The sequence below is a fragment of the Coffea eugenioides genome, chromosome 10 (genome assembly GCF_003713205.1).
Source record: "Coffea eugenioides isolate CCC68of chromosome 10, Ceug_1.0, whole genome shotgun sequence".
Classification (NCBI taxonomy): domain Eukaryota; kingdom Viridiplantae; phylum Streptophyta; class Magnoliopsida; order Gentianales; family Rubiaceae; genus Coffea; species Coffea eugenioides.
In genome coordinates this window covers 29,286,745-29,300,203 of record NC_040044.1, presented here as the reverse complement: position 1 = coordinate 29,300,203, position 13,459 = coordinate 29,286,745, and the positions used below count along the sequence as shown (strand labels likewise).

The following is a 13,459-nucleotide window of genomic DNA, read 5'->3' as shown; positions in this document are numbered from 1 at the left end:
GTTGCACCACCTGTTTAAAGTCCGGATGGTGGGGCCAAACATTAAGAAATTGGAAAGAACTTTTACCCCCGGACAGATTAGATGACCGAACCTGCAACGGGGAATAATCCGATTGCCCTCTAACCAGGTGAGATACATGCACTAGACTAAAAGCTGAATTCCGTACACTGTTAACTAGAATTATATCCAAACATTGCCAAGCCTGCCCATTTGTCCAACTAAATTGCGAACCGTCAAAGTGTAAATCAGAAAGATTCGTCATCTGAATCATATCCTGGAAATTCTCCATATCACCCCTCCTAGAATTTGCCCCTCCCCTCCACTCCATTCGTTGGCTGAAGTAATGGTGTTAAAATACCTCCTCCCATCCAAGACGCATCCATATCCCTAGCAATGGCTTCAAAAGCTATCCATAAGGGCTGCTTTGCTGACCTAGAATACTTGCCATGCACTGCTATAAAATGAACTTTTAAAGAAGAAGAAAGCACAATGTCAACATGCACTAGCTAGTTTACAAGAGGAAGAAAGGAGCAGACTAAGTGTTGCCAAAAGAACCATATTCTGCCCTCCAAAAAGTATGAAGCAAAATCAAACTGGAGCTTGATTCTAAACGTTTGAATTGAACTCGAGCTAGTTAGAGGTTCAATAATCACTAAAAACTGAACTTGGTTACGTGAACATAACTCTTTCAAATACCACAAGGAATTTTGTTGTGAGATCCTCCGTATATTCCAAATCAACATGGTTATCGGTACAACCATAAAAAATTCAACAATTCGTTAGCTGGAGTTGGAATCACTGGCGTACCAGATTTTTTGTTGTGTGTCGAAGCTAATCTTTCTCTACACTTCATGCAATCGATTTTCCCTTGTTGGAGTATACTTGAATTATCACGCCTGTCTTTTTTAATAAGCCGGCCACGTTTTCTAAACTGTGTTACCGGTTGCTGGTCTGTCACCAATCGCCTGTAGCGGTCAGCATCCGAAAGGAGTTGGTGAGGATTGGAGATAATACTAGTGAACCGAAGCCTACCCTCCAAATCTCTGTGGAACTGTTGTAGTTCATCCAATGACACTTCACTTGGGCCATCCCCCATTGATCACTGTCTTCCGTTATCCACCTTCAATTTCTTAACTGGCGACAACAAGCTAGACTTCCAACATAGAGGCTACTGCCAATTGATACCATCAGGCTTGGTTGATGTACGCTGCTCCTCCAGATTCTCTAAAATCGTGAAAGCATTTGTGTTTGAAAAACCCTTGGTCTTTTCCACCAAGAACTCGGGCACACGTGGTACCTTCCCATCCCCCTTTACTGCAACATCCGAAGTTCGCTGCACCGTAGTGACCTGCCACAAGTCCAAGGGCATCTCTTCCCTTGTGTGGGCTGAAACATGCCCGCCCTCACCCACGCCCTTAGGGATCAACTCTTTCTCCTCCTCCCGTAGTCTAGAGGAGCTAGTAGTTGCCGCAGTTGGATTAACCCAAAACACCATTTTCGAAGACCCTACCATTGCTGGTTGATCCGACGGGATGATATCTTGCTCTCCGGTTTCCTTCTGCTTGGGTATCCATTCTTTGCCTTGGTGAATTTGTGCTTTCTCCTTTTCTGCACTAGTTAGAAGCCCCATACAACATGAAGAAACATTGTTTCCTAACCTACTACAAGCAGAACATAATTGAGGCAAATTCTCATATTCTATCATCTATCAAAAACCCCTTTGTGAGTCGTTTCCAATCCAAATCTTGTCCGGTAAATCATGGAGAAGATCAATTTCAATACAGAATTGAGCCACACTCGGTCTACTCAAAGTGACAGTTGAAGCGTCCACCTTCATGGCTCACCAATTAGTCTTGCGATGGAAAAGAGAGGCCCCTTGTCAAAAAAAAAAAAAAAAAGAATGTATGGGTAGATTTGGAAGTGACACCCAAACTGGAACAATGGAGGATTCCGCATCGACCGAGAAAGAGGAGGTCCACTTGAACACCCTCATGATGAAACCCTAAAAAGACCACAAACCCCGAAAAGCCAACAGCGCAAGTAGTCCTCTTCCAGAGTAAAATGAATCAACACATGACGAGAATTAAGAAGGCCAAGACTAAACGTTCCCTTGAACCCTACAGCCTGGAATTGTTTCCGTAGAGAATCCATGTTCAGCCGTCCTCGTGAAAACTTTCCCACCAAAGCAAACTTGAAAGGAGCATAAAGAACTTGAATATCATCATCAGAAAAAAAAAACACTACTGGTTGCCTCTTAAAGCTCGAGACATCCTTAGCTATGGATGATTGATGAGACAACAAGAAAGCCTGCAACAATTCATCCTTAGCCACTGATTGTTTAGGATGCTGTATCAGAATTTCTGCAAAGGATTTCATGGAAGGGGAGGCAAGCCCTTCAGCCTTCTGCTGAAGGGCTGGCTACACCACCTTGGCCGCTCGCCAAAGAAATCAAATTTCAAACAATCAAACTAGCCGTATACGCTAGGGTCAACAGTACTCTAACATAATAGTTAGGAACTCTTGTATCTTTGTTATTCTATAAGTCTTATTTTTGTATAAGTTTTTACTTAGTGTTAAAATTTTCTGACGTTCAAAATTATGAGTTGGACCCATGGAATTTTTCTCAACTTCCCCTCATTTATTATTCACCTCAATTGGAGAATACATGTCAACCACTTATTGATACTTGAATATAAACATAAAATTAAACCCCAAACACTGAAAAACTGTGGACCCTTTAAATTTGGTGAACAATAAAAATTGTACTTTATAATGGTCAAGAAGAAAAGTTCTTCTCTAATGATCTAACAAACAACACTATCTGTTAATGCTCATTGAAACTGTAACTTTAGATCTTCCATATTCTTAAAACTATTCATCAATAGACTCAAACAAAATTTTGATCAACAATTTGAAATACCATGGTACTTTGAAAAATGCCAAAGGGCAAATTTCTACATAAATTTAATATTTTAATTTATCCTTTAAAACAAGTCTTATTTCATTAAACTGTAATTATGGGACTTTAGAAACTTTACTTGAAGTATAACAATAACAAGATCAACTGAGTCAAGTGCTATACTCAACTCTACTTTTCCATCTCAAAACAATATTGCCAAACAAAATAATAATAAATGACAATTGTTCACACAAATATTGCAAATTTTAAAACAAAATTATATATGAAGATATAATCATACAACTTGTGCAGTAAGGACATGTGAACAACTAAAGGCAATATTCTTTTTTTTTTTTTTGGCTAACCCCTTATGCGGGGAGGGACGCCACCCCCAAATTATTATTAAAAACCATCAACTAAAAGTACAAAGATTTCACTTTTGAACCACTCTAATACGAATACCGGGTATCTGTGACCTATCTAAGCCCAAGGCCCCCCTTGCCAATCTGGGTAACTCTGCCTGTGAAGAATACACGACAATATCCTCTGACCGTGCCCCCACCTTGGCCAACGCATCCGCTACCTGATTTGCCTCACGATAACAATGTCCCACAGTCCATTCCAAACCCTGAATTGCCGTTAACGCATCTATCTCCGACCGAATTAACCACGGACACCTCGATCTCTTAAATAGTATGTTGACCAACACAAGAGAATCCACCTCCACCTGAATCCGCAAGAATCCCCTAAGGAGGCATTGCTGCACTCCAAACAACAAGAACCTAATCTCCGCTTGGATGCATGTCAGCACCCCAAGCAGAGTCGAAAACCCAAACAACACTACACCAGATGAATCCCGGAGCACACTACCCCCACCACTAACGCCTGGGTTGCCAAACGAGCAACCATCTGTATTTAGTTTGACAACCCCCTGGGTTGGAAACGTCCACCGAACCAGACTATGATAATAACGAGGCCGCCATCCATAGATATTGGAATGAAATGCCATCCAGGATCCATGTCCCATAACCTCCTCTGCAAATTTCCCACAAAAAAACCCCACAATATCTGCAAGGATGCGATCACAAATGGTCTGCCTACGTAGGCACTTCCCTTCAAAAGTTGAAAGATTTCGAGCTAACCAAATATGCCAACAGATTATACTAGGAAACAGTGTGTGAAGTGATTCCAACCGCGAGCTACGTTTCGATTGACACCACCAACCAGCCAGGCGTGAACGCACCCCACTCCCTCGGTATGTCACGCCCGTGCTATTCCCAAAGTATGACCACAGAAACTGAGCTATGTCCCCATCCACAAATATATGGTCCAGCGATTCGGCTTGCGAGGCCGAGCAACAGAAACACTTGGAGGGGCCATACACATGCAATTGTTCTAGCGCAGACGCCAAAGGCAACCGATCCCGCAGCAACCGCAACATGAAAAAAGAAATCTTTATTGGAACCAAAGGATGCCACATCCTGCTAAACATGAATGACGAAGGACTCTACCTGCCCAGAAGCACATAGGAAGAAGCAATCGAAAAATTCCCTGACTCCGTTAACGCCCACACCGCACAATCTTCCGCGGACCCCATTGGGGGAGATTTGGTAACGATCTCTGAGACTACATCATCCGAGACCCAGCGCTGCAATAGTTGTTGATTCCACCGTCCATTCAACACAAAATCACCTACTGAGTGGTCTGAAACACTGTGTAGTCGTTGACATAGAGGACCGGATCCCAACCAATTATCAAACCAGAAATTACACTGGCCAGATCGGACCAGCCACCAGAGATTTTGCTCCCCCACCTCACGTATTTGAAGCATGCGGCGCCACACATATGAGCTACCCTGCACCGCCCCCACCATGCATGGATGACTCTGTCGACAGTATTTTGCACGCATAAATATCGACCACAAACAATCACTCGTACGGAACTGCCACCACAATTTGAGCGAGAACGCTGACTGGACCTCCAGTAACGACCGAACACCTACCCCTCTGAGATGGATCGGCACACAGATCCTCCCATTTTATCCAATGATGCCGGAATCCACCCTTCCGCTCCCCCGAAAGAAAATTGGCCATGGCCCGTTCAGCCAAGGCAAGGACTCCCTTTGGGGAACAGGATGCCGCAAGCAAGTGAGTCGGAGTTGCTGAGAGAACATGCTTTATGAGTATGAGACGTCCCTCATTAGAGAGAAATCTGGACCTCCATGAAGATATTTTTTTAATGGCTGATTGCACCAACTCCATGAAGTACATACTCTTCCACGCCCTGTGAAAAGTGGGCAACCCAAATACCACACATGAAATGATTTGAGGCCAAACCCCGTTACTCGTCGAACCCTTGCCGCACAATAACTAGGTAACTTATCATGAGCCAAGAAACCACACTTCTGTACATTAATCTTCTGCCCCGATATTGCTTCATACCCTCCAATCGTCTGCATGACACATCTCAGTGAAAAAGAACAAGCACTAGAAAAAACCAGGACATCATCAGCATAACTAAGATGAGTGATCTTAGGGCATCCTCGCGGAACTGAGAAGCATTTAAACCGCTAATTCTCCAGTAACTTATTTAAAGAGCGAGATAGCACCTCTGCGCCAATAATAAATAGACCTGGGGATAATGGGTTGCCTTGCCGAATCTCTCGTGTGGACTTAAAAAACCCCACACTCGCTCCATTAACCAAGACTGAGAACCAGATATTCGACACCAATCTCCAAATCCTATCAATCCATTGCTCTCCAAATCCAAATCTTCGCAAAACCATAGTCAAAAACACCCAAGAGACACGATCGTAAGCCTTCGACATATCAACCTTAAGAGCAACATCGGGTTTTCTAGAATTTCTACCCATGCTAGAGAGCAATTCTTGCGCAAGCAAGAAGGTATCTGATATGAGCCGTCCCTGAACAAATCCACTATGCTGTGGGGAAATGATCTTAGGAAGTACTTGAGCCAATCGATCCGCCAAAATCTGCGAAATTAGCTTGTTAACGAAGTTACACAAGCTAATCGGACGGAAATGCGAAAAGTCCTGGGGATGCTCAATCTTAGGAATAAGCACAATGGAGGTCGCTATAATTGCACGTGGTAGCTCAGCCCCACAGAAAAAGCTACCCACTGCTCTAACCACATTCTCACGGATAACTGACCAAGCGGCCGTGAAGAATTTACCCGTATATCCATCCGACCGGTGCACTATCCCCATCCATCGCAAACACCGTACCACGAATCTCCTCCTCAGAGGGGACCTGCTCCAACAATTCATTCTCCTCAGCTGCCAACATTTTTGGAATATGGTTAAGCAAACTAGAAGAAGATGTCGTATGTTGAGCCGTAAACAAACCCTCAAAGTATCGCACTGCCTCAGCACCTATCTCCTCCTCCGACTCAGCCCACCCCCTTCTACCATTCCTAATCTTATGAATGATCGACCGTACCGTTCTGTGTTTGACCACAGAATGAAAAAACCTTGTATTGCGATCTCCCTCCTGAAGCCACCTCACCTGAGCCTTTTGCATCCAACACATCTCCTCCACTCTCAAGGCAGCACGCAACCGGCCTTGAGCAAGGTGTAGATTCACCCTAGCGTCTTCCGATTCATCACTTTCCACCCGTAACTCCGCAAGTCTCACCTCCTCTTCCTTCTGCCTAACTGCCTGAAATATAGCCCCGAAGGCCTCCCTATTCCACGCTTGGATAGCACCCCTAAGTCGCTTTAATTTACAACAAAGAACTTGCAGAGGAGAGCCAGGACACGGCTGTCCCCAGGAGTCCTGAACCATTGGTAAGAAATCCTCACGCCCCGTCCAAACATTAAGAAACTTAAAGGGACTCGGTTTATTATCGAGTCTGGTGGAGACAGACATCAGGAGCGGAGCATGATCAGATGACTCCCTGGCTAGATGAGATACCGCCAACATCAATCCCGAGTCCGGACATCCCTCATTCACCAAAACCCGATCCAATCTCTTCCAAATTCTTGCCCTACCGTGCCTGTTGTTGCACCAGGTAAAACGAGCACCAGAGAAACCAATATTTGTGAGATTCGCCTCAGTGATAAAATCCTTAAATTCCATAGCTTCAATAGGGTAAAAACCCGACCTCCTTTCTTCTCCTCAGCATCTAGAATTACATTGAAATCACCCCCAACAAGCCATGCCGCAGAACCTGGGTTATCCCGCAATAAACCCTCCCAGAGCTCACCCTTCTCCTCAGATGTACACCGCGCATGCACAAAGGATACAACCAGGTGAGACCCCGATAAGTGCTCGTGGGATAACCGCACAGACACATGCTGGGGACTCTCTCCAATAATCAAACCTGAGAACGGTTCTTTGAAGAAAAACCATACCGAACCCTCCGTATTGTGCACCAAACCATGAAAATTTAATTTGTACCTATACCGTTCAGTTTTATCAACCTTCAACCAAGGCTCACAAAGGGCCAAGAATTGAAGATTATGTATTTTAATTAACTGTTTAATCCTTCTCAATTTCGGAGCTTTAGAGATGCCCCGAACGTTCCAAAAAAGTCCCTTAATCATTTAAAAGAGCATGGAAGGAATTCTGCGAATTTATCAATTTAGAACGTAACTGTCTATCAGACGGAAAATGAGCACGTATACCTTTTTGTTTTGGCTTGTGAGCTACCACCGAGCTATCAAGAACTCCAGCCGCGGACACGAAATTCCCCTCCTGGGTATGCATCTGGTTTCGATCATAACATGGAGACAAATTGCCCACTGAAATCAGATTCTCCTCATCACTACTCGAATCCACCCGCTGGTCTCCCTTAGGTATAGCCACTCGTGCTTCATCATCATCAGGTGTACATCTTCCTGTATTGTTGACCTCTCCCTGTAGCCTGATCTGATCTCCATTCCCTCGCACAACAGCAACTGCAGCCTGCGACAAGACAATCTCCAACCTACCTTCCATTTCCGCAACATACCCATGCATCCCCCTCGACACCTTACTACTCATTCCAAGCAAATCCATCTCCTCCCCAGCGCTTATCTCCCCCTCCTCAGCTTAAATATCATCCCTCATCGTCCTTTCTACCCGCACCTCACCTGTTTCATCAATCAAAATCACCCCCATCCTGCCTATCCTCCTTGCGCACCTCCACAGAATCGCGAGCCACCTGGTCTGCCAACTGATGAATGATTGCATCAGCAGCAGAAGCAATCCCAGCCTCCACAAGCGTAGCTACATCCTGCTGTGATTGGAATTGCTCCCCCTCAGCGACAACCATCTGCTGTGGCTGCCTGTCCTCCACTTCCTGCCGCCCCTCCCCCATGGCTTGTGCCGCGCCAACTTGAACCACCCCAACAAACATCCCAGTCAACTCCCCACGCTCTTCAGGGCCCTATCCTCGCAGCGTCTTCGCATCCGCCTCTTGCTGCTGAAACTTAGTCACGCGCAGGTCAGGGTGCTTGACATGGCAATTAACGTCATCATGTCCGTGGCGGTAGCAGTGACAGCAATATTTGGGAAGATTCTCAGGGATCAAAGCCTGCCAAAAACCATCCCCATCTCCTATATCAACCCAGACCCTTGCTGGAAGAGTTTTTAATAGATCTACTTCAACACAGACACGCGCTACGTTTGGCCGAGAGAAAGAAGACGTTGCTGTGTCCATAAACAGGGGGTTACCCAAACAAGAAATGATGTGAAAAAGACAAGGTTTAGCAAATAAATGAATCGGTAATTTGGGCAATCGAAACCATACAGGCACAAGAGATGATTCTCTATCCACATGGAATTTAGACGTCCATTTAAACACCCTCATGGGGCGGCCATACACATACCACAGGCTCCTAGACCAGATCCGAAGGAAATCTGCTTCACCATGGAATCTCAACAACACATGCCTGGCAACCAATAGCTCTACAGAGACCATGTCCTTTAAATCAAGCGTAGAGAAAAATTTGCGCAAATCTGGCAGCAAGGGGTGACCTTTGGAGAACTTCCCAACCAAAGTATAACGAAAAGCATTTGCCACTGCTGCTATGTCATTCGCCTTGAAGATAACAGCCGGCTCTCCACGATGAGTAGAAAGTGACGCCTGAACTTTCGCAATCTCCGCCGGCGACCCTTGCTCAAACAACTCAGAGAAGGCCTTCTTTCGAAAATTGGGAGAGGAGGAAAGCTGGTGCCCTCCACCTCTGGGTGGAGGGCTAGGCGCGGCTGCCATGCCGCTAAGATGTAACCCTAAACTTTCTAATAAAGGAAGGCTGTGGAGAGAAGGAAGACGAACCCTAAACTCCTCCCTCTTACTAATGGCAATATTCACGTGGGAGTGAAAGTATACTTAAACCTTTCACTCAAGTAAAATAGTGCGACAACTTTAGAAGAACTGTTATACTTCAATAGATAGACCCTTTTCGAGGTCATAATTTTCCCTCACTACACACTCAACCCTTTTAAAATTGATATATATGATTATCACCTTCGGGTAGATAACTATAATACAATGAAGAAGACAAACCCCTCAGGATCCTTATTAAATAAATTTATGAATTATGATATTGGCCATTTTGGTGTACCAATTATAATAATTCAATAAATCATTTAACTGAGATAAATACCATATGACCATAAATATACCATGGTGATCACTTAACCCTTCCAAAATTAATATGCATAAATACCCCCTTCAAGTAGGTAATTATGATAATAATTTCAGTAGACAAACATCCCAGAATCCTTATTGAATAATTTTATGAATTAAAACAATAGCCACTTCGGTGGTACTAATTGTAATAATCCGTTAAGTCATTCAACTGAGACAAAATTTCACGTCAATAGATATATAATAAATCTAGCTATGACATTGGCAAACTAAAACTTGTTTGCTCAAAATAAATCCTAAACCCTTTGTCCAATTTGCTTAAAAACTTTATTTGTGCCTTTGAAATCATTGACAAAAGAAATATATGACATATTTTACAAATACATGAACCAAGAAAGCTATCCCCAAATATTATACCAAAGGTTCATATCTCAAGTAACAATTTCAACTTTTGATAAAAACCAAGTTGAAAATCAACATAGAACTTCAAAACATGAACGTCTCAGGATCCTCATTAAATAATTCTATAAATATAATAAAGGTCACTTTGGTGATGCCATTCATTATAATTCATGAATTATTTAATCGAGACAAAAAATTTTATGCACATAAGCTCTTTCATGTCATTCATGGAAGAGCAAAACAGATAAATTGCATTTGAATACATGAAGTTCTAAGAAGGCATCATATAGACTATGTCAATGTTAGCACCAAGAAACCTCAACAAACCTTAAGGTTATCCATTAATGCATTCAACCAAATAAAAGGCTTGACATGAAACTAGGGGAGAGCAAATTCGGTACATACCGAATTCATAATCGAATTCAAATTCAATTTGGTAATTTGAAATCGGGTATTTGGTAATTTGATACAAATTCAATACGTACCGAATTCACCGAATTCTAATATGGTATGAAATAGGTAATGAGATTATGAATTTGGTAATAACCGATTTCGCATTCAAATTCGGTAAAATGAAATAGGGTACCGCATTACCGCATTCGAATACCAAATTAGTTTATAAAATTATATAATATATAGATAAATGCTATTTAGTATTCGTATATACTACTAATATACTATTATATTATATGGGTAAATGCTATTAATAATTGTTAGTATATGGTATTATCATGAACTTATAATAATAATAATAATAATATATAATAATGTACAATATATTATTTTAGTATTTGTTAATTTTTTTTTTAGAAAACAATATAAAATTTGTGGTTAACACAGAATTTACCAAACATGAAAGTAACCAGTCAAATGTTGGTATCATAACAAAAATTTCACCGATCTATTAGCACCAATATCCAGTTGAAGCCAAAATAGAATACTAGTTAGAAAGTGAAAAAGAAGATTCAATGGAACGTTTCATCTAGTTATCATATCATAAGCCCCTCCTGGATGAGCCAGCATTGGATGAACGCCTGGAGGCACCCTTGCGAAATATCTTACAAATCACAATATTCAATGCCTCTCGCCTATCATTTTCTTCAAGGGCTGCATGCGCAATCTCACTAGGGTCTATGCTGTATTCATGCATGAACCAATTAGTCTTTCGCCTTCGACTATCATAGTATACCAACTCTTTCCTGAAACCAGACACATTTCCCCTTATAGCAATCTCTTCAGTTGGAAGACTCCAATATCCATTGCCTGCCATGACCTGGTGATTTGGCTTTATGGTATAAAAATACCATGTCTTCCCATCTCCATGTTTATAGCTATCTAGCGCATTTCCGTGTCGCAGGTAACACGAAGCATATGACCATCATGCAGGCGTCCTTTTAAGTAGCCGGAGACACGAAAAACCTGATCTATCCAACCTGAGTGCCCCTCTCGCGAGCTGAGGGAGCATACAGGGTTGGTTATAAATCTTCATCTGGACAAGAGGGTGCAAGAGTCCTTCATTGGCGAGGATGTCTGCCACCGTATTTGTCTCACGAAAGCAATGAGATAAATGCCCTGAATCCTCCGCTAGCTGCCATATGTGGAATACCTCTCTTCGAATCTGCCACGGACACTGAAACCGACGTTGCAATATACCTACCAACACCAACGAGTCGGATTGTACTCGAACCTGTGTGAAACCTCTCTGATGACAAAGACGAAGACCCGCTAGCAGGGCCAATACCTCCGCACGTAAACTAGTACTAACTCCCAGGAAAACTGAATATCCTATCAAAAATGACCTTCTGAATCCCGGAGAACACCACCCCCGCCACTTGCTCCTGGGTTACCCTTAGAACATCCGTCTGTATTAAGTGTCGCTATCCCCGTGCCTGCTGCCCGCCACCGAACAATTTTGAACTGAAGCGGCACTGGGGGTTCGGAGAGCCTATCAAAAAATTGGTCAAAAGGCTGGAGGAGATTCCACCTGTTTACCTTGCTGGAGACTACCAACACAACATCCTGGATAATGCCATGACAGATGTCTCCCGATGACAAGCTAATCCCCTCCCAGACCGCTTTATTTCTTGCCTTCCAAATATGCCAACAGATAAAGGATGGGAGAATCGAGACCACCACCTGTCTTTGACCCTTCGGCTGGCTGGATAACCACCACAGCACCATTCTATCGCGCACCCGACCCTGAGGCAAACCTATTCCGCAAACGGCTCCAAAGTAACCCCAAACCTCCCTTGCTAGTTGGCCTGATGCAAAAATATGCTCAATCGATTCCCCTATCGCCGAGCGGCAACAGAAGCACTTTGACTGTAGTTGAACCCCAAACCTACCCAAGACGTCATCGAGCGGCAGTCTCTGTAACAATAGTCAGAGCATAAAAAAGGATACCTTCAAGGGGAGCTGTCGATGCCAAATGTGGGAAAAGATCCAAGAAGCGCTCCGCACTTGCCTGATCTCTTGGAAAGCGGAGGATAACGAGAACTGCCCAGAGGCCGATGGCATCCATACCAACTCATCCGGCCGCTCACCAACTGGGGGAGGCTGCTGTAATATCAAATCCATGATGTCCGTGGGGAAGTGACGAGCAAGGAGCAGTGAACTCCATCTTCCATCTACCAAAAAATCCTTGAATGTCAGGGTTTCGTGAATCGGGACTCTGTGGAAAAGAGCCCTGCTACCCAACCAATTGTCATACCAAAAATCACAAGTTCCCGAATTCACCAACCACCGCATGGAAAGCTCCGCGTGACGGCTCACATTAGTTAGCCGTTTTCAAATAGCCGATGCCCCTGCATTATACTCCACCTGACACGGGTGAGAATGGCGACAATATTTTGCTAGCAAGAACTTAGCCCATAGAGAATCCCCCGTACGGAATTTCCACCATAACTTCAATGAGAATGCCGTATACATGTCTCAGAGTTTTCGAAAACCCACTCCCCCCTCATCCGTTGGAAAACACAACTGGTCCCATCGAATCCAATGATACCTAGGTCCCCCCTCGTTTGATCCTCACAAGAAGTTCGAACAAACCTTCTCAATCATGCTAAACACTGAAGCCGGTAATACCAAGGCCGATAGTAAGTGCAAGGGGATAGATGAGAGGACCTGTTTGATAAGCACGAGCTTGCCCCCCTGTGACAACAGCTTGGACTTCCATGAAAGAATTCTCCCAAGTACAGCCTGACTCACTTCCCCAAAATCCGATGCCTTACTCCTTCCGAGGTGTAACGGGAACCCTAAGTACCGGATAGGAGATTGCTGTTGAGGGAACCCTGTGATACGCTTGATAGTCCTCCGCCGCGCTATGGGAGTGGACGGATGCACCATATAGCCACTTTTTTGCCCATTTACCTGTTGACCGGAAGATCTTTGATATAATTCCAACACCCGAATAATGTTCCGTAAAGCACGGGCAGAACCATTAGTAAAGATCAACACATCATCCGTGAAGGCCAAGTGCGTAATTGGGGGACACCCCAGCGGTACTTTAAACCCCAGAAAACCAGCCTGTGCTATAAGGTTGTTTAATGCCCTAGAGAGAACCTC

General features: G+C 43.7%; 1 protein-coding gene across 1 annotated transcript; it reads right to left on the bottom strand.

The window, feature by feature from the left end:
* Positions 1-4,406: 4,406 nt before the first annotated feature.
* Positions 4,407-6,996, bottom strand: LOC113750626. Its single transcript, XM_027294583.1, has 5 exons — positions 6,092-6,996; positions 5,508-6,042; positions 5,172-5,351; positions 4,873-5,073; positions 4,407-4,754 (listed from the first exon to the last, which is right to left on the bottom strand). The coding sequence occupies exons 1-5, from the start codon at positions 6,994-6,996 to the stop codon at positions 4,407-4,409; spliced, it is 2,169 nt and encodes a 722-aa protein (XP_027150384.1).
* Positions 6,997-13,459: the final 6,463 nt, after the last annotated feature.